Source organism: Bactrocera latifrons, unplaced genomic scaffold (assembly GCF_001853355.1).
Source record: "Bactrocera latifrons isolate USDA-ARS-PBARC rearing strain unplaced genomic scaffold, ASM185335v1 scaffold_134, whole genome shotgun sequence".
In the NCBI taxonomy this organism is placed as follows: Eukaryota; Metazoa; Arthropoda; class Insecta; order Diptera; family Tephritidae; genus Bactrocera; species Bactrocera latifrons.
In genome coordinates, this window is record NW_017534786.1 from 8,347 (window position 1) to 29,560 (window position 21,214).

At 38.2% G+C, this 21,214-nt stretch overlaps 3 protein-coding genes across 5 annotated transcripts in view; 2 read left to right on the forward strand and 1 right to left on the reverse strand.

Annotated features, from left to right (window-relative positions):
* LOC108965114 (probable insulin-like peptide 7) overlaps window positions 1-9,624 on the forward strand; it is a 17,970-nt gene extending 8,346 nt beyond the window's left edge. The window contains exons 1-3 of one of the 2 annotated variants that reach the window (XM_018927318.1): window positions 6,741-6,859; window positions 9,046-9,209; window positions 9,298-9,624. In XM_018927318.1, the coding sequence (XP_018782863.1) occupies window positions 6,741-6,859; window positions 9,046-9,209; window positions 9,298-9,461 (447 nt within the window). In that variant the 3' untranslated portion in view covers window positions 9,462-9,624. Of the gene's footprint in view, window positions 1-6,740; window positions 6,860-9,045; window positions 9,210-9,297 lie in introns of those variants that run through there. The other variant, XM_018927319.1, reaches the window with a different exon arrangement.
* Window positions 9,625-13,109: 3,485 nt separating this feature from the next.
* LOC108965138 (matrix metalloproteinase-14-like) lies at window positions 13,110-19,303 on the forward strand. Its single transcript, XM_018927356.1, has 10 exons — window positions 13,110-13,364; window positions 13,440-13,592; window positions 13,753-13,949; window positions 15,509-15,670; window positions 15,743-16,032; window positions 16,096-16,265; window positions 18,103-18,332; window positions 18,395-18,498; window positions 18,595-18,717; window positions 18,788-19,303. The coding sequence occupies exons 1-10, from the start codon at window positions 13,176-13,178 to the stop codon at window positions 19,117-19,119; spliced, it is 1,950 nt and encodes a 649-aa protein (XP_018782901.1). The 5' UTR covers window positions 13,110-13,175; the 3' UTR covers window positions 19,120-19,303.
* On the reverse strand, window positions 19,074-21,013 carry LOC108965139 (probable dolichyl pyrophosphate Glc1Man9GlcNAc2 alpha-1,3-glucosyltransferase). 2 transcript variants are annotated; one of them, XM_018927357.1, is made up of 5 exons: window positions 20,863-21,013; window positions 20,151-20,805; window positions 19,829-20,094; window positions 19,647-19,757; window positions 19,074-19,592 (listed from the first exon to the last, which is right to left on the reverse strand). In XM_018927357.1, exons 1-5 carry the CDS (start codon window positions 20,928-20,930, stop codon window positions 19,094-19,096), a joined length of 1,599 nt encoding a protein of 532 aa, XP_018782902.1. In that variant the 5' UTR covers window positions 20,931-21,013; the 3' UTR covers window positions 19,074-19,093. The 2 variants fall into 2 exon arrangements, with proteins under 2 accessions (XP_018782902.1, XP_018782903.1); XM_018927358.1 differs by having other exon boundaries at window positions 20,151-20,794; window positions 20,863-20,949.
* Between the last annotated feature and the right edge of the window lie 201 nt (window positions 21,014-21,214).

Genomic DNA, 21,214 nt, shown 5'->3' on the forward strand with positions numbered 1-21,214 from the left:
ACAATATTATTTTGTAAACAAAAAACTGCAAATTGTATATATAAAATTATACAGTTAGTAAATAATATGTACATATTTCTATTTAAAACTGTTTATTAAAAATTTCTCTGAAATAAAAGTTTACAACTAGCAGTATTAAGGAATTTTACAAATTTTTATAATTTTTGTTTCACACATTCATCCATATATTCACGCACACATTTGTATATGAAGTTAATTATTATGTAGCTTAAGTATTTTGTAAATATACGAAATTGTTTAATATATATTTAAAATATTTTGCAATTGTAATAAAAATAATTTCCTTCACTTATAAATTTTGCATACATACAAAATGGTATTTACATATATAATGTATGTATGTATTTGTGTAGGAGACGTGTGAATTATAAGCATAAATTGGAACTTAAGCTTAGGTTGCAATGGTATTAATAAATATATATAAAAGTGTTGAAATTTTCTTTCAAAATAATTAATAAATAAAAATATTTTGCAAAACAAAAAAGTGGAATTGTTTTATTTAGAGCGGTTTGTGCCAAAAACCTTTTGTAAGTAGATAAACTTAGATGCTTTGTTTTTAATGTTCCCTTGCTGCAATTCTTAGAAGTATACCTTTAGGCGTATGCTCTAATTCGTCTAGAATATATTGTATTGACCTCAATACGTGTGAAATGGAATAGATACAGGAAGCTGAAGAGGGAAGCGAGAAGCATATGCTGACAAAAAAAGAGAGAGGCCGAAATACGTGAGTACGAAGAGCTTGACAAGGTGGACGATGCGGGTAATGCTCGAAAATTTCACGAAAAATGGAGGGGATTTTTATCAATCCGTCAATTACCGCGCCGTTAGTTTTACTTTCTTCAAACTGGATAAGAAAGCGAAGCTAATGGCTTTTGTAGAGAACGAGGGCAAAACGAAATATCTCCTATCATCAAACAAACAGTTGTCGCACACGCGACTTGGTTCCCACGTCATTGTTGATAGTAATAACTTCAGTGTCGTATATAATTTCATCTATCTTGGAACCATTATTAACAGCAACAACAACGTCAGCCGCGAAATCAAACGCAGAATAACTGTTGCCAAGAGGCGCTACTTCGGACGCAGTAGACAATTAAGAAGTAAAGTCCACTCTCGACGAACAAAGACCAAACTCTACAAGTCACTCATCATCCATGTCCTGCTATATGGTGCAAAGGCATGGACAATGACAACGTCTGATGAGTAGATGTTACGAGTTTTCGAGAGAAAGGTTGAGCGGAAGATTTATGGTGCTTTGCGCATTGGCAAATGAGGCGCCACAGGTGCTGTTGTAAACACGGCTATAACCGCGTAAGCGTTGTCTGTGGTGAAATATGCAAAAAATATTCCAAATTACGCACTAGATGTGGCCCTTAACCATTACACGACGCTTAAATACCTAGAAGAAACACTTCGTTACTAAAAAAAAGATGTTGAGTTCCATATTTGCGAAACCAGTATTAAAATTTTAACATTTCCAAGCAAAACATTTACTGCTTTGCGAAACAATGTTTGATCGCCTCTAATAGATTCCCACTATCAACTTTTTGTACGGGTTTGTTACAATTATTTTTAGAACTTGCCGCAATTCAAATTCGTAACAAGACCGAAAAACGATTTTACCACGAACAGATTACAAATTCAGACGAAATTCGTGAACTTTCGTTACAATTTGTGCAGCAAGCTTTTATTTTCGCATTTACTCATACATACTCGTATACAGCTACACTGACATATATACATATGTATGAATATAGAAAAGCATTCATGCATGCACGTTTTTCAAAATTGTTGAAAATCGTTTAAACAAATATACACTAAATTTTTGAATAATTAATTCTACAAAAGCGAAGGGGTTTGTTTATCAGTATTTTAAATTTACAATAACTCTTCAATTTGTCTGAAGTGCATTTTATCCTTTTTACAAGCATTTCAAAAAGCCATTATTCAAAATTCAAATAGGTTAAATGTCAATATGCGTTACAAAAGGCACTTTAGGTGTGCTCCCGCTGCTTCGGCAACAATTTGCACGAGTGTGCCCCGTTCAACAAGTTCGACATTTAACGGCATAGACAAACATTTGCAAAAAAAAAAAAGCGTAAACAGCAAGAACGAAAATATAACCTCACTAAAGTGCCTTTGCTGCGCAGTTGAAATGGCGCTCAGCTGCTGTGAGGCTGCAGCCGATGCTCAGCTGCTGGAGCGGATAAGCGATGGCAGTATCAAGTGCGTCATTGTGTGGCACAAATTGGCCCATTGAACCCGTGTGTGTGCGTGTGTGCATTTCAGGGCGCGTTAGAGTGTTTCGAGTGCGAACGCATGAGTATAAATGTTGCTACATATTTTATTTTGTAGATTTTTTCAGCATATTTGCTATACATTTTGTTAAACTAAACAATAAACAAGCGACGCTGCAGATGTGGGAGTGTGGCAAGAATACAATGAAACTGTGCAATATTGTACAATTTATGCGAATTTATAAACAGGTTAATGCAAAAGCAAACAGAGCTTCGGCGGTAAGTATATACAGGTATGTGGATATAAGCTGGTGGCTAATAAGCTTGCAACTTGTTGCTGACGTCGTTCAATGCGGAGAGTCGACATAATTTAAGTGTGCGTGTTAGTGACTGTATATTCCCTGTGGTGAATACTTCAATTATGAAAATGAAATATGTTTTACGAATTCCTTGCTAAAAGAGAACCATTTTTTTGACAACTTTAGAGATTTCTCCATATATTTTTCTCGAGACCCAGATTTTCGAACGACACGATTTCATTATTTTGATAGAAAAATATACACGGTGTGTTCCAAATCACTTTTTGTGAGAATTTCATAAATGACGATCAACTTGTGGGCCAATCAAAATCCGTGATCACCGGAAATTCCATCGAAACTGTGCGAGAATTCATCAAAAATCTGCCGAAATCATCACTGAAATTCATTGAATGGAATGAAAACATCGATTTATCGCATTCTTCACCTAATATGGCACCGTGCGACTTCTTCCTTTTCGAAAAAAAAGCATTTGCCCATGAAAGGAAAGCGTTATGCAGACCATACAAAAGGCTTGCACCGGCATACTGGCGGTCATAAAGGCCAACAAGCTAAAACACTCGTTTGACTTTCCTCGTCCTTATTTGTGGAGCACCGTAACAGTCGATTTTCACAAGTTTCCCTTGAGGCGAATTATTCACAATGAAATCGCCATAGCCAAGAATTGGTAGAAATTACTTGATTTCTGGTCCGAATTATATTTTGGACGCATAAGAATCTTCCGACAAAACTCCAACCATCGATATGTGTGGGCTGACTTTGTTCTGATGGAACATAAATCCTCTCCTATTACCAAAGCTAGCCACTTCTGGGCGATAACTACCCGCAATCGGTCCAATTGTTGACGGCACAGCTTTGAATTAAAAATTTAGCTGTGGGGAACTAGCTGATAGTAAATGATATCCTGCCGATTACGCCAAACACATAGCAAACCCATCACCAACAATTATGGCTTGGCCATTGTAATCGGACCACGACAGTTTTCAATTGATGTTGTCGTAAGTAATCTACTTAAGCCTGTAACCAACTGCTTCAGAATAGGATCGTTATTATTACGTTTCAAATACAGACAATTGCAAAATCGGTTAATGAGGTTTTCTCTTCTTTTTCTGTAGTACCCAACGTTTTTGAGAGGATTCCAAACAGTTTTCTTTGGAATTTTTGACTTCTGGGCAATGGAAGCAGAGCTTTCATGATCGAACTCGACGATTTCCATTATTTTTTATTTTATCGATATTTTCGATAAATGTCCCTCCAGCGAATGGTGCATTTTTGACATTAAAATTATCGAAACGGAATCAAAAAATCAGAATTACAGCATGAGGGCTTTACCGAATGTATAAGATACCCCGGCATCACCTGAACTGTGAGGCTCCTTATGAGGAGTACCACTAAATATCAGCTACAAATAAACACTAATGTTAAGATTTTAAAAGTCATATTACATTCAGAAATACAAAGTATCCATCTTAATGGAAGAATAGAATTAAGACGTAAATACTTTGGTGAGACGATTATCGACAGATCTGCTGATTAATTAGTTTTTTTGGTTTGACGAAGTTAAATATTATCTTACTTCATCTCAGGCCCTCGATCACGATATTTGCATATACTAAAAATCGAAAGTAAACAAAAATCAATTTTATTGTTTTTAAGCAAAGCAAGTTCAAACAAATTTCATGAAAACAGCCAATCAATCAGCATCGGCGCCGAAGCCACGGAAATGCAAACTTTACTTCAGCTCGATGAGAACTAATTTCAGATCTCTAAATTGATCGGCTATCTATCAAAAATATCCAGTCTCTTCAAAGTAAACAGTTAAGTTTAAACAGAATGTATAAAATCTCGCGATCTTCTGAACCGATGTTCGTGAAATTTTACACAGGTCTTTGGAATACAATTCTTAAAGACTTGGAAAAAGGATTTTTTTTTGATTATAAGTATTTAAAAAAATTTTTCGCGAAATTTTAACTCAAATTTTCATTTTTTTCCCAAAAATGTCTACCAAATATCCAATTTTCACTTTTTTTCTTCGTCTAAGTTGTATGTTTAACTAAAACACTTTAGATGCTCCTGTAAGGAGTTATCCTGCCAATTGGGGCGCATCCTTTTTCCGAGAGGTCTCCAGAAATGGTGTCGCAATGGCAGAGTTTAAAATATTTTGTGTATAGTGTTTGTAGCAATAACAAATTCTAATAAAATATTTCTTTTATTATACCATATCTGTTTTTTACACCAGGAAACCCGTGTAAGACCTTCATAGGGACTAAAGTGTAGTAGCTTGACAGAAAAGATTTTTTGCAGCAACAGTTGAGAAGTTAGGTTATACTGACTGGTTGTCACGCCATCTATAGACCCACGGGTTCTTTGTAATGTCAGATGGAGGTTCAACTAAGTTGAGATAAAGTATTCGTCATAAAGGACGTCAACGGTTTTTGCGAACTATAAGAGCGATTTGATAACTAATTTTACTAATTCGTTTAGTCTCCTGAACTGCGAAGCTTCTAGATATTTAAGACGAAGCATATTAGGTGATCTAGCGTTAACTACCTTTCAGCATCTATCGTCATTACTTGCATCTATAGTGAATGCAGTCCTTTAGAGTAAGTAAAAAGCATGCGTTTTTTTCTTCGTGACTCTTACAAATGATATTGGCGATCCTGCATGTCTTTACTGCGTTCCCACACGCCCTGAATCATTTGTCAACTCTTTCAGAAGTTTGATTATATAATTTTAACTGATAGCCGTATTTCCTATACTGATTCGGTAGACAGACGTTATACACTTATCTCAACAGTTATTTCATTTTCCGAAACTCTTTTCAGCCTGGAACTCAGTATATATTCAGCCGCCATGTCTACTGCCTCCCTGCTTCTACGAACATTCTTTCAATTGTCGAATATCTTAGGTGAAATGTCTTGCATATGTTACAAGAAGCTGAGATTCCAATAGATTTTCTGAAACCAGCAGAAAAACAAAACTATTATGCCTAAGGATTAGAATAAAATCGGACCATTACTGCCGAGTTAATGGGATACCAAATCAATTTCGAGAATTCCCCAGGGTTTATCAAAGCAACCTCAAACACTAAATCAATTATTGAGGAGAACAATCGTAAATTGTTCCTGTAGGGCTGCAATGGATGCAATAATTTACACCGCTGACGCCTGGAGTTAATGAAGAACGCTTACACGCTTGTGCTGTCAGATTTTTACGGTGTTTATTAGAAAACAATGAAATGGTGCAAATATAAGCAACAGGTTTTTGTCCACAAATAAGTTGAGTATATTTAGATGCTAGTGCACACGTGTGTGTGTGTGTGTAGGTGTGTGAGCAAATTTGTTCGCGTTCGCATATATTTGCGCGTGAGGAAAACAAATGAATTCATTGCTTGCGCTTTTCCATATGGACGACGGCGTGAGCACACACACACACATCCATACACAGGTGAATATGAACATGCGATAGTGCGAGCGTCCAAGCACAACCCTATCAGTGCCTAATTTACACCGTAATACAACAACAACAACTGAATTAAACAGATACAACGGATTGTATTTGTGTGAGCGTTAGATATGTCTTCATTAGATCGGTTGAAAGCCACAAAGCCATATGCTTATAAGTACATATATATGTATAGATGTATAGTTATGTGTGCGTGTGTGTGTTGAAAGCCTTGGCTCAAATACAAAGAGCTATAAAATTAAATAAACGAAGCCAAAATTAACATGCGCGCAACAACAACAACAACAACAAGTATAACAACAGCTATGATAACTAGGTGTCTTCTGAAGTCGTAATTTCAAATATCATATGGTCCTAGCAGCATAGCAGCGCCGCCATCACCACACACCGCCGCACACCCATGCACCGAGTTGCAGGCGTTTTAAATCTCAGACAACCTGCGCATTTAGCTTAACCGCTCGAAGTATGGGTTGCAGGTTAGAATTCAAAACGCTATCGCACTGGCTGTTTGGAAATCAGTTAACGCCTTGCCGTCGACTCGTCGAGTTGTGCAGTTCCACACCGTTTGGAGCAGCTTGTGTCCGCGTAGTGAATTGTATTTTGTATTGTGCTCAAGTGTGCTTCTTGATCAGTGAATTTTGGTTTCCATTAACATTGCGGTTTAATTGTAAACAGGAAAACACTCGATTTTCGCCTTGAAATGTTACCAACCCCCGGTATTGTGAATAGCAGCTTGTTTCTATGCTTTTTGTTACTGTATTTCGTGCAAGTGGACTCCATACATACCGAAGAGGGTTTGGAGCTCTTATTTCGGGAAAGGTAAGGTTTTTAAGGAAATCAATATATTATATTTTTGAAATTGGTTTCTCAGTGGAATATTATTTAAGCACTGCTTGCTCGGTTTATTAACAAAATAGTGATCTGGGATCAACAGTTTTAGTATCACGAGAGAATGCTTGAGTTTTCATGCTTTTAATTATTAAGGGCTATCTTTTTAACAAAATTTCCACTTTACTGACTTCTTAAGAAATAAGGACGGCAAAAAACTGCTCGATTCTCATAAACTTCTCTTGAGATGAATTTTTCACTAGCAAAATACTTCGGTATACAGAAATATAAATTATAAGGGGAATGCATAAGAAACTGGTATTGTCGTAATGGAACACAATTCCTCTCCATTTTGACAAAACTGACCAATTCTAGACGAATTCTTCAATCAGACGACTCAATTGTTGATAAAACAAGAACGTATTAGGAATTAGGTCGTAAAATAGCAGCTCTTAGTAGATGATTACCTATCAATTCTGGCTTTGCAATCATTTGCGACGGCTCACCGCGACTCGACGACAACAGGTTTTGCTTAAGGTTGTCCTTAATGACGCAATAAAATACCGCTTCAGAAATTGATCTATATTTATACGATTCAACAGCAGTTTGCATATTGCAATTTGGTCCATGAGGTTTTTTGCGTTAACTCGAACTTCCTTTGATATCCAGGCTTATTGAAATGGTACCCAACTTGTTTTTAGTGTCATCTTTAGCTAGGTAATGGATGCTGGGCATACATAACGTTCGTACTCAACAGTTGCCAATATTTTATCAATATTGTCTTTCCACAACGTGGTTCATCTTTAACAACAGAATTACCGGAACTTCAAATTTAATTGGTAATGTTTATTGTCATTTGAAAGAACATTTTTTGGCGTGAAATTATCTGATCCCCCAAGTGTTTTCTCAATAAATCCATTGATTCATGCGATGTGTGGGAAGTGGCGCCGTTTTGCTAAAACCAAATGTCGCCGAGGCCACGAACTTCTATTTCAGGCATCAAATATTCGTTTATCCTGGCACGATAACGGTCACTTTGACGATGCGTTCTCACCGACATCATTTTTGAGAAAATATGGACCGATTGAATAAAATGATGATGATTCTGGATGAAATGGCAGCTTTAGAATTTTTTCAGGTTGTCCTTTGTCCCAAATGCGGCAATTTTACTTATTTACATAAACGTATAGCCACAAATGGGTCTCACCATTCGAGTATCTTCCAATCATAACTGTTGGATCTCAAGATGAGTGATGGTGTTGCGAATAGTATGCTTAGAAGGCCGATTATGTTGACCATAAGTTGACTCTAAACACATTCCTTACATAATGTGAATTATCGTAATTAAGTTAACAATTTGTAAACGTTGATCAGGCATAATATGAAATAAAATGAAACGCCAAGCAATACTGAACAAAAATAACACAAAGTACCTTTGGCAAAAACTCTTTTTATTAGACCAAATATCAAGAATGCGGTCTCTGTTCACATTTTCCAATTTCAGAATTTCAGTAATAAAAAATGTAGAAACCAATACAGACTTTGTCAATTTTTTAAGAAATAATCTACAAGGTGCATTCCAAAGTAAACAGCAATCTGAATCTAGCGCCACCTGGTGGCGCCATCTATTGTTGACTGGTGCGTTAGAATCTGAAATTTTTATCGATAACTAAACATGGATTTATTGCATTTTGCAGCGTTTGGTGAGCCGTATTCGACGGAAAAATGCATTTGCTCATGAAAGGAAAGCATTATGCAGACATAGAGGCCATTCAAAAGGCTTGCACCGACAAACTGGCGGCTATACCGGCCAACGAGCTAAAACACTCGTTCGACATGCTTTTGGACCAAGCAAAAAGCTGTATTGAAGCAGAAGGAGACTATTTTGAATAAAATAAATTGATTTTGCCGAAAAAACCATTTGTTCTGTTTTTTTTTAAGCCCTGTTGACTTTGGAACGCACCTTGTATGTAATGATGATGTAAATTTGTTGTTAAAAATACCGTAGCATATTGGATTGTAAAACTGAAAATCAAATTAAAAATTTTCGTTTTTCGATAAGCGTTTAAATTAGCCTCCGAAAATAATTCTTACAAAACCCAACAGGCATTCGCTGGCGATTTGAAAATTCTCAGAAAAATAGCAACAAATTAATTTTTTTCTTCTGATTATTATAGATCACAATCGGATTGGGAAAATGTCTGGCATCAGGAGACACATTCACGCTGTCGCGACAAATTGATACGTCAACTGTTCTGGGCCTGTGAGAAGGATATTTATCGTCTGACACGACGCAATCGCAAACGAACGGACAATGAAGCAATGCATAAAAGAAGCAAACGTGAGTAGAGGTCCACTGTTTTTAACACTATTATTCTATTCATAAATATTATGTAGAATAAAATATACGAAATCCTAACACTTTCTAGCCATCGCACGTACCTGGCTGAAAATGGATTATGTCAACACGCTGTTGCGCACACGACGCGCCGATGCACCCTCAATTACGAATGAGTGTTGCACTAAGGTCGGCTGCACCTGGGAGGAATATGCCGAGTATTGTCCCTCGAACAAGCGTCGCAATCATTACTGAGATGAGGAGGAAACCAAAGCGCGTGGCAAAGTGGATTAATGAATAAGGAATAATGAGACTTAAGATATGCAACATCAGGATGAATAGGTTCAACCCGGATAATGAAAGTGAGCATAGTGTATTTGGTTAAAACATGTTATTTTCATATATACGGCAGCTGTTATATAAGATATACAAATATTATGTGCGATTGATTAGAAAAAAGTTGTTGTAAAAATAACATAAAATCTTAACGAAATGCTTGTAAAATATTATAGATAACTACTCATAGTTACCTGTATGTATGTATAAAAACGCATTGTATAAATGTATGTATGTATAATGAATTGTTGTGTTTGCATCAAATAAAAAGTGTATATATTTTGTTTTCAAATCGAAGGTGAAGAAATGTGGTAACAATAAGGGGGTATGTCGCAATAAGACGAAAAATTAAAAGAGATGACCCGAAAAGCCCACGAACAAAATGTTTATTCTTATTTGTCATAATGTGCTGCAGCAGGGAAGTAGATAGAAAATCAGGACCCGAGTAAATTGTAGGAGGTGGGCCCTCAAAGCTTGTTGGAGAAAAAACTCGCCAAAAAGTTTTACAAAGAAAACTCCGGGCTCGGAAAGGACCATCCCTGATCGTACTAAAAAAACTTTTCACACAGTTTTGTGATTGCATGACTCAGTATTGCTTTAGAACGCATCAAAGATAGACACCAGCAAATAGCTATATTTTACAGTCAGACAATGGGAAACCACATATATCGGTATTGAATACTCAGAAGGGCGAGAGCTTGGTTGGGAAGTTTTTATGCATTCGGCGACTTCGTCCATCAAACAGTCCAATAACGCTGTGTAATATCGTTGTTGATGGTCCTTCCTTTTTCAAGATAGTCATTAATATATTCAATGCGCATCCCAAAATACAGACGCCATAACCTTGCCATCCGACTTTTGCATTAATTTACTCAAAATGATATAACTCACAAATTTGAAAATTAAGACTAACTAAAAAAAACATATGGATTTAATTATAGTAGTGCCATATAAGTGTCAGGCCGAAGATTTTTCATTTGATTTGTGTATGGCGAATGATTTTACTAGTGAAAAATTTGCCAGAAGAGAAGCTTGCGAAAATTTATTATTTTTCCAGTTTTTGGCCAATGAGAACGAGAAATTATACTAGGAAAATACCTTCATTACCGTTTCAATTCATTCAGCTCCAACACCCACATTTTTATACCTTTAGGACTTTAGACCATTGCTGCTTAACTTTGTAAGTCTTGCACTTCCTTCAAAGTGTATGGATATTCTGTTTATTGTATATTTTTGCTTAACTCGATAAATTCTATTTATGCGGGATATGTATTATTCTGATATGGGGACGTCATACCAAAAACCGATAATCAGAAAATAGATTCAGAGATTCACAATAAAATATAATAGGTATAAATTATCAGCGTGATGACGATCAGAGCCGATTTAATCAGATTCTGTGCATCAGAGATTTGTATATCCTGATTTAAGTTTGAGCTGAAGAGGAAAGCGCGACGCATTTGCAGACAAAAAAAGAGAGAGGCCGAAATGCGTGAGTATGAAGAGCTTGACAAGTTGGCCGACAGGGGTAATGCGCGAAAATTCTATGAAAAAATGCGCCGACTAACAAAAGGATTCAAGGCCGTAGCATACTTTTGTAGAACCCAAGCAGGCGATGTAGTAATCGATGCCCAGAGCATACTAAAATTATGGAGGGAACACTTCTCCATCCTGCTGAGTGGCAGTGAATGTATAACGACAGGAGAAGTCGAGCCGATTCCCCAATCGATGACGATGGAGCAGACGTTCCATTGCCCGACCAGGAAGAAGTTCGAATAGCAATTACCCGCCTGAAGAACAACAAAGCGGCGGGGGCCGNCTGGATGGCAGTGCACGCACAACGTCAGGAGAAGGCGCACCCGATTCCCCAATCGATGACGATGTAGCAGACGTCTCATTGCCCCACCAGGAAGAAGTTCGAATAGCAATTACCCGCCTGAAGAACAACAAAGCGGCGGGGGCCGATGGATTGCCGGCCGAGCTATTCAAACTCGGCGGCGAAGAACTGATGCATCAGCTTCTTTGTAAAATATGATCGAACGAAAGCATGCCCAACGATTGGAATTTAAGTTTGCTCTGCCCAATCCATAAAAAAGGAGACCCCACAAGCTGCGCCAACTACCGTAGGATAAGCCTCTTCAACATCGCATATAAGGTTCTGTCGAGCAAATATTAAAGCCAGATATTCACCATGCGCCAAATCTTGGAAAAGAGTGAAAGGAGAATCGACACACACCACCCCTTCTACGATTTCAAAGCTGCTTTCGACAGCACGAAAAGGAGCTGCCTTTATGACGCGATGTCAGAATTTGATATCCCCGCAAAACTAATATGGCTGTGTAAACTGACGTTGAGCAGCACTAAAAGCTCGGGAAGGACCTCTCTGAGAAGCTCGATACCAAACGAGGTTTAAAGCAAGTCGATTCCCTATCGTGCGGCTTCTTCAAACTGCTGGAGAAAATTATTCTTCTAGCCGCAGAACTTAATCGAGCAGGTACAATCTTTTATAAGTGTGTATGGCTGCTGGCGTACGCCGATGATATTGATATCATTGAACTCAACGCCCACGCCGCTAGTTCAGCTTTCTCCAGACTTTTGACGAAAAAAAGACCAAACTCTACAAGTATCTTATCATCCCCGTCCTGCTAGAACGTCCGAATAGAGTAAAACACTGCAGCTCTGAGAGTATTCGACGCAGTACCCGCAAGAGGAAGCAGAGAAAGAGGAAGACTTCCACTCCGTTGAAAACACCAAGTGGAGAATGACCTGGTAGAAGAAGGAAGGAAGAACGACTGGCGCGCTGTTGAAAACCGGGCTATAAACGCGTAAGCGGTTCAAGATAGAAATCTTTTATCTATAACCTTTTATGTTATAAGAAATACATTTGTAAAGCTATAATACTTCAGTGCAGGGTAAGTTAATAAGTTTTTTGGTTGTTATAAAATTAAGCTCCCATTTTCTGTGATTGTTGTAATGGGAAAACTATCTATGAAAAAGGTATTTCATTTTGAAATCAGTTCTTTGGAGAAATGTTCGTTGTGTCGAGGTTGTCAAGGCAAATGATAAAGGTTTGAAATTTCTGCAGTAAACAATGAATAGAAAATGGACGATGGAAAAATTGTACAAAATTCTCTGGATTTATGCTTAAAGATTTTATTGAAAATAATACAAACAGCAATTAATGAATAAAAGGATAAAAATCCACTTATCTTAAAAAATTAAATTCTCCCTTGAGGAAAATATTTGACATCTTATACTATCTATACTCAATTATGAACTGTGTACACTGCAGCTTCCGATTAGCAAAGTCCGATTTATAACGATTAAAAATAAATACACAGCGCTCATCACTAGCACTTATCTTACGCCGCTAAGTCACGCCTCAATATATCAAGCTTGGGCCAACGCCATCACATTATAATTATAATATACATATATACATATAAATATACATACATGCATGTATTTATACGCACGCTTTGGTGATAAGCCCATGGCGTTCAACAAATGAATAGCCCCTCCGACCGATTGAATGGACGCACTATTAAATCAGTTGCGAAAATCTGCTCTCCCCGAGCGGAACTGTGCGTGCGTGCGGCGGTAAAAGGAAGTGTGTTAATAATTTTCAATATTATGACGTCACTTTGGCTTTGTCTGATTATTTGCTTGGCGCTAGCGTGGGAGACGCGGCAAGCGCCAGCAAATCCAAATATACAAGATTCAATAACTGCAACAACAACAACAACAACGAAGAATGCAGAAATTACTCAAGAAGCGGATGCGCGCGAAAAACGGAACATTGAAGTGCCGCCACCGGAAATTGTATGCAAAACAGGCACAAAACAACAACAAAAACAAAACAAATTATATTGTCAACTATAATTATTCTGATTTTAGTTGCGCTTTATGCGGCGCTTTGGCTACTTGGAAACCAATCCAAGCGATTCGGAGTCACTTTATCATGAGTCGGCGATTGTCGAAGCCATAAAGAATGTACAAAAATATGGAGCGCTCAACCAGACGGGCGAGCTGGACAATCAAACATTGGAGGTAGTCTAAAAATAAGACCTCATAAGCATTCACGCAAACATAAAACATGCAATTAGTGCTGATAATGATAAGCGTGTGTAACACATTGAACTTAACGACACATAAAGCTCTTGAACCCGCATCAACAATCTGTTAATTTTAGTTTTTATTTACTTTTAAGCTCTTCAACAAGCCACGCTGTGGCGTCCCTGACATTGAAGGCACTCCGTATTATCTCACAAGCAGCACACAGCGCGCATATGTGCAAAACATCAGGGACAGAAGGAGTGAGTCACGGGCAGGAAGTGATTTTAGAGTACGAGGCAAACGTTTTGTGGTGGGTGCGCGTACCTGGAAAAAACGGCGTATACGCTACTTGTAAGTATGTCTAATATCTGTGGTAGTGGTATTTGTGTAACCGTAGAAAGCAATATAGGAGGTGCGTACAATTCAAAATAGTGAAGTGTTACTAAACCACATTGGATTATATCCCAACTAAAATCAGAGCTATGATTTCAGGAATGTTATATGTAGGAGAGAACGTCGTTCGGAAGACAGAGGCTGTCTTCATCTTTTTTTTTCTATCCTTATTCAGAATAGTGACAGTAAGAACTTTTCGAAAATCACTTCAAATTCCGCTGAACAAGATATATTAAACGAAATTTGTGGCATGCAGAAGGAAATGTCGGAGAATTTTATATTCGAGCGGGAATTTTTCATACTTTTTTGTCTCTAAGAAACTGCTCATTTGTCGAAAACGCCGATATCGGACCACTATACGACATAGCTGACATACAAACCGATCGATCAAAATCAAGTCCTTGTATGGAAAACGTTTTTATTTGTTGAGATTTATCCCGAGGAATATTTTCAGAATGGGCCACTATAGCATAGAGCTTGTCATTTATTTTTATACTCTTGCAACATTATAGCTACAGAGCATAATAGCTTTGATCACCCAACGGTTGTTTCAATCACATCAAACTAATCGAAATAGACATAGGTCTATACAGGGTTTTTCCAGAAGGTAATAGGACTGATTTTCTTCCACCGGCACTGTACGTCAGAGTTCCTAGCTGACGAACGAGCAACAGGTCTATTGTCTCCGAGCACTTAGAGAGTCAGAACAAACATTTTCGCGCGACGTGTTTCTGTGAGTGGTGCAAGCCGAAAATGCAGCAGAGGTACGCGATTAAATTCTGTGTGGAACTCGGTAAATCTGCGACAGAGACGTTTGATATGATCAAGCAAGCATTTTTGGAATGCCGGGAAGAGGTCGCTGATGAAGACCGTGCTGAGAGACCTGCGACTTTGGTAAACACTGACAATGTGACTCGTGGGAATTTGTTCCTCCTGGACAAACCGTCAACGACACGTTTTGCGTGCTCAAGCGAAGGGTCAATCTGAAAAGGCCGATGAATTTTGAGACAACAGAGAGGATCCAAGCAGGATGCACCTGGGCTCTCAACGCTATTCCGGTTTCGCCTTTAGTGACACCTTGAATGTTTGAACGTCGCGCTGGCAGCGCTGAATCGATGCAGAGGCAGCCTATTTTGAAAATTTTTAAAGAATTGTAACAAATCTTGTAGCTCTCTAACAGATGTAACGGTAGCTCCTGTAGGTATAAAGAAAATTCTCCTATCAGGGCCTCAGAGGAATGGTAGCGTTCAGTACCGTCCAAATGTAACACCTAACAGATAGATGTACAGTCCAGTCAAACCAAATATTCTCTAATAGACGATTATTGGATCTGGTTTGTTAGTTTCTGAGTCTATTCACATAAACTCCATTGATACTTTATGAAAGTAATTAATATTGTAAATGTCCGAAGCTAGATTAGATGTTAAGTACAACTGCTTTCGCTACACGTTACACAAATACCATTACAACTAGCAACACTGCCATTATAAGTAATAAGTTTTCAATATCTTTCTTAGCATCAGCAATTGGTCTCGGAAAATTCCAAAATCTCAAGTCGAGCGCGACATCGCACGGGCTCTTGAGCTATGGGCACGGTATAGTGGTCTACATTTCGTGCGCGTCAATGACACCGATGCCGATATAATTCTATACTTCGGCACACGATATCACGGAGACAAGTGCTACAAAGAATATTCTAAAATTTGAATTGCAGTTTATAAAATTTCATGATTATTTCACTTTTTACACAGCTTCTCTTTCGATGGACCTGGGAATATATTGGCGCATGCTTTCTACCCCTACGAAATGGGTTCTTGGGGTGGTGACGTCCACTTCGATGAGGACGAAAACTGGAAGGAGAATTCGACCGATCTAGCAACGGGTGTGGACTTTTATGCAGTTGCAGCACACGAAATCGGTCACAGTTTGGGCCTGGCGCATTCTCCACATTACAATTCAATTATGTTTCCATACTATAAAGGTCCTGGAGCGGGTACAACACTAGATTATGATGACACATTGGCTATGTACACCATATACCGTAACGATTTTTTAAAGTTTAAGTTTTAGAGGAAAGTATTTTCAAGCGATCTTGGCATTTCAGTAACTAAAGTTTTGGAGGATGATGAGAATATCGTAACGATACCAGAAGAGCCACAGATAACGTTAACCACACCCACTTTCCCTGTGGAGAAAGAGAAGATATCGAAGCAGACAACTAAGAGCACATTGCCGTCTTTTCATGACGATTACGAGACCGTAAAACAACACAAAGTAAGTGGTCAAATATATGGGCCACACTCTGGTTTCCACTCTTTAGTAGCACAGCAGGTGGTTCTTACTGTTGTTTAAGCTACAAAGACACTCATGGTGTACAATCGACTTACCGGGAAATCCTTGGGTTGCAAACCTAGGATTATAAGGCGGATGTACACCATGATCGTAAGACCAATTATTTCTTAGGCTACAAAATGGAAATCTTGCTAGAACTTACACCGCTTCACCTACTAATCAATCAAGCAGACAAATATACGATGCTTCAAATGACAGCAGAAGGTTTTAACATAGGGAAGGTAATCTCGTCCCGGCTCTGCTCTTAATTGAGCGCACTACCAAAATAGTAAACTTCACGAGGAAATTTAAAGTCACCAATAAGGCTGAATAGAATTATTCCACCACCTATTGCTAAGGGATGGGACAATCAAGCGCTACAGGGAATTGAGATAAACCTTCAAATCAACTATCGCAACGAAAGTATCGCCATACTCAGCGATAATCAACAGCACTTAAATCTCTTCTTATACGATCTCTTCTTATAAAATTAAATCACTCCTGCTGCTGGAGTGCAAAGAACGGCTGAATAGCCTGTCAGATCGTAAGCAAGTGCACTTATCTGTGTGCCCGATCACAAGGGTATCGCTGGGAATGCGCTTATCCGCTCTACAGCGTCCACCAGAATGGTAGAATCGGAATCCTATATTAGGGTTGATCCTCATACCATAAAAGAGCTGTCTCGAAAAGAGGAAAGTGTCGGCAGAGATAAGAATGAAAAAAAATGTAATCAATCTTCCAAGAAACAAATTGGGGCTACTTGTCGTATTCTACATTGTAAGCTTAAGAAGCCAAACGGTTAACTCAGGACCTACGAAGAAATGCTTCACCTCTGTTGGAGATAATATGAAATTGGAATAAGTAGGAGTTGATCCTGAGAATCATGAGTTTAGTTTAAAATTAATGAAGAAAGTCGACGAATATATGAGTTCAACAAAGACTTAACTGCAATGTACACGGACTCAAAAACAACAACAACAGAGTGTTGCTGTTTTAGCGCTTATCTAAACCCATTTTTTGTCCGTCGGCTTTACGTAATCGGAACATATCAAAATTCGAACAACGACTGTCAAACCGGCAGTATTTCTCTAAATTAATTCAGAAATGCTTTTTCCTTCTTTAACAACAACACACACTCACTGCACGCAGGACATACATTTTTATGTCAGGGTGAATCTAAATAATCCTGCTACAATATCATTAAATACCATTCACCGGGGCGAAATCGGGGAAATGAGATTTCTATGAAAGCATTAGACAATAGTAGATTGTTCGAATAGCAAAAGGCAGACCCTGTTGTTTTTGTTATTTTAGCGGATAGTCCCCGTAAGTTGTCGTCGACGTCATAAAACGGAAAGTTCAAGAAACGTGCTGTTTTGACGAGGTCGGACCAAAGGGAGACGGTGTCAGATGAGTGGGTTTTGTGGAGCATGCAAAGAGGTGGACGCAGAACATATTGAAAGTTGGTTAATAGGTGACTGGGAATAGGAACTGTCTGAATAGGATGCTCTTTAACAGGGAGCACTGTGCAGGTGTTTGTTAAGAGACGTCAGGTGCAGGTGTTTGTTAAGAGACGTCAAGAGGCATCCTGTCGTAGTCTGAAGTGCAGTATTATGACAGGTGTAGAGCTTCCTCGTCTGCGCTACACTGTAGTGCTTAAAATTTAAACCGATGAAGAGTTAAAATTACACTTTCCGAAGTTCAACCTAACATTTTATCTCAAATAATGCAGAAAATCAAAGTCAACTAAGTTTTTGTATTTTTTTTCGGTTTTTTGCAGAGTCGCTTCGCTTCCAACACGACAAAACTAACAGAACTTTCAACTAGCAATACAGATATACCACCGCCAATCCCAACGCTGCCTACATTATGGCCAAAACCAGAGCTTTCGAAGATACCTAATATATGTCTTGGCCAATTCGATGCCGTGAGCGTGCTAAATGGAACGGTACACGTTTTCAAGAATGAATATGTCTACAAGTTAACGCCACGTTATACCGTTATGAACGGGTATTTCAAGCAATGAAAATGCAAACATATAACATTATATTTAAAACTTTTCCTCTCCGCAGCTATCCGCTGAGCATTTACGAAATGTTTCCATTTCTACCGGCAGATGTCAAGCGTATTGACGCCGCTTATGAGCGCTACGATTGCGCCGGCGTATTTTTTACAGGTATTTCTAACGTATTTATTTATAACTGTAGTTTATTATTATTTACCGCGAAATGAAAATGCTGCTTACCTTTTCTCTATCACTTCTCTCTTTTAGGCGACAAATATTGGGTATTCAGCTATGCACACGGCAAGCGTCCCATACTCATCGAAAATAGCCCGCTTCCAATCGAAAATTTAATAGGTTATGCGACACATATCGATGCCGTTATGTTGTGGCGTAAGTTTTTGCGAATATGTGACGGTACAGCAACAGTGTAAAAATTTATTTTTTTTTATATTTTCTGCAGCAAAAAATAATCTAACGTATATATTTGCCGGCGAAAAATTTTGGCGTTACAACGATCGTCTGCAAACGCTGGATGTAGGCTATCCAAAGCCTATGCGCCGTTGGCCCGGCATCCCAGAACATATTGATGCAGCAGCAACGTTAAACAATGGCAAAACTTATTTCTTCAAAAATAATCTTTATTGGCTTTACGACAATGCCAACATTAGACCGATGCGTGGTTATCCCAGACGCGCTTCAAACGCTTGGTTGCATTGTGTTACAACAACAAGGAAGCCACTACGCAATTACAATACGACAGTTACGTTTATTGCGCCTTCAGCTTTGACTTGAACAACTTTGATTTTGACTTATCCTTAGCTTTAACTGTTTTTGTAGTTGTTGTATTGGGCTTAAAATTAGTTTTAATTGTAAATGATGCACTGGGACTTATAGCGAGTGCATGTAAATAATAACGAATGAAAAAGTATGTAACAGCTAGACCACAGTAAAGTGATGTCAGTAGTAGCGGTAAAAATGGCAATGTTTTGTCTAAATGCAAAAATGGACTTATGAAGTGTTCGTATATGGGAATCAATACACAACCAACTGTGTAAAATTTTTCTAACGCATACAGTTTCGTTTGGCGCTCGTTGGGATACAGTTTGGCCAATTGTCCGTACATGAATGCCACATAGGCTAAATAGAGCGCGTAACGCAGCAGCAACACGCACGATTGGTGAAGTAATGGAAATAGTGAGAAGTAACCAAAAATGCTTAACCAGTATGCGTGTGTGGCATCCATTGGTTGGAGTACAGACAGCAAGCTGTAAAGGTGAAAAATTGTAGAAATGAAAGTGTAAATGCAAAACGTTGCTTACCACAGTGGTAAAAGGCACATTAATATTGCCTTCTCATGTACGTGCCAGCCAAACATGAACGAAGAGCAAGAGCAGATAACAACGGCACGCAGAAATGTAGCTTTTGATTCGCTGTTAAAAGAAGTGGATTTTGTTGAAGCGGCATTTCGCAATGGGAATTGAGAAAGCAAATTATATACTACCTTTTTGACGTATAGGCAAAGAGTTTTACCAATATTGGTAACATAAAAAGCAACGTCAGCAGAAATGTGGTGCGCGGCGTTATGTTAGGCAAAAACTGTGGTTCAAACTCTTGCACAAGCCCAGAAGTGGTTGAGGGACCTTTAGAACTTGGAATGCGTAACAATTTGGCTGCAATTTTGTCGACAGTATTATATATGGCCCAGAAATTTGGTGCCCAATAAGCGTGTGTTAAGCCGCGTTTGAAAGGAAATAGGCGACTAAAAACCTGAAAAGTTCTATGCTATAATTTTGTTTTACTTCTTGATAAATATAAATTCGCACCTGATCCATCTGATTGTAGAATGGTCCGAAAGCAGCTACAATAGGGATTAAACCGACAACTGCCAATTTTGTTATACAAATTATTGCATTCCTAACGCACTTCGAATCCAGGCAATAAAACTTAAGCAGATAAACTGCAAAAGCTGGTGCCATATAGAGAAAAATATGCTTAAACATGAGTAAAGCAGCAAATGTGAATGCCGAGAGCAGATAACGTTCCTCCAACAGAAAACTTATACTCAGCAATAGTATACCAAATAAGAAACCATTATATTGGAAATGCATATGATCCACAAATAACAATCCTACGTTAAACAAAAGTAACATTGCAGCAGCAAATGATTGCGGCGATGATTGCGTTATTTTCAATGCCCGTAGAGATTGTCGTACACCAACAGCAAACACTAGATCCACAATTATCACTGAGCAACGTTGGAAATAAATTGTAGCCGTAGAAGCATAGTTGAGGTTTGTTACTACTACCATTTGCGGATCTACGAAGGATGCGGCATAAGATAGCAGCCATTCAAAATAGGCAAAGAAAGGTGGATAGTCAAGCGTCCAATTGCTAGTGTTTTCATAATACCATTTACCTATGGGTAATGAATGCGTTACAGCCAACCAATTCCTGTGTACTTCAAAATCTGTAGAGTGACTAAGATACCGTTGTTATATTACATTTTATATTGATTGCGTTTTGACTTTGACTTACGGCGAAGGAATTAGCAATATTTTAACTGCGCTAGATAGGGCGAAAATCTTCCAGAAGTGGCACTCCATTATTGGAACCGCTGATTAGAAAAAATTTGGGTTGTTTCTACTTTGCCAACTAATTAAAAGAAACAAAGCCGGCTGATGTGGAATTGTCATTTCCATTGATAACAGGTATAACGCATTCACAATGAAGCAAATTAAACACATATATGTAAATGTCATGTAAAATATAATACCCTGAATTATTACAGTACATTGTACTTTATTGTTGATTTAAAATAAAGACTCCATTATTTTTGCAAAAAATATTTCTTTATAATATTTCTACAAACTAATCTCTTTGTTTCTTA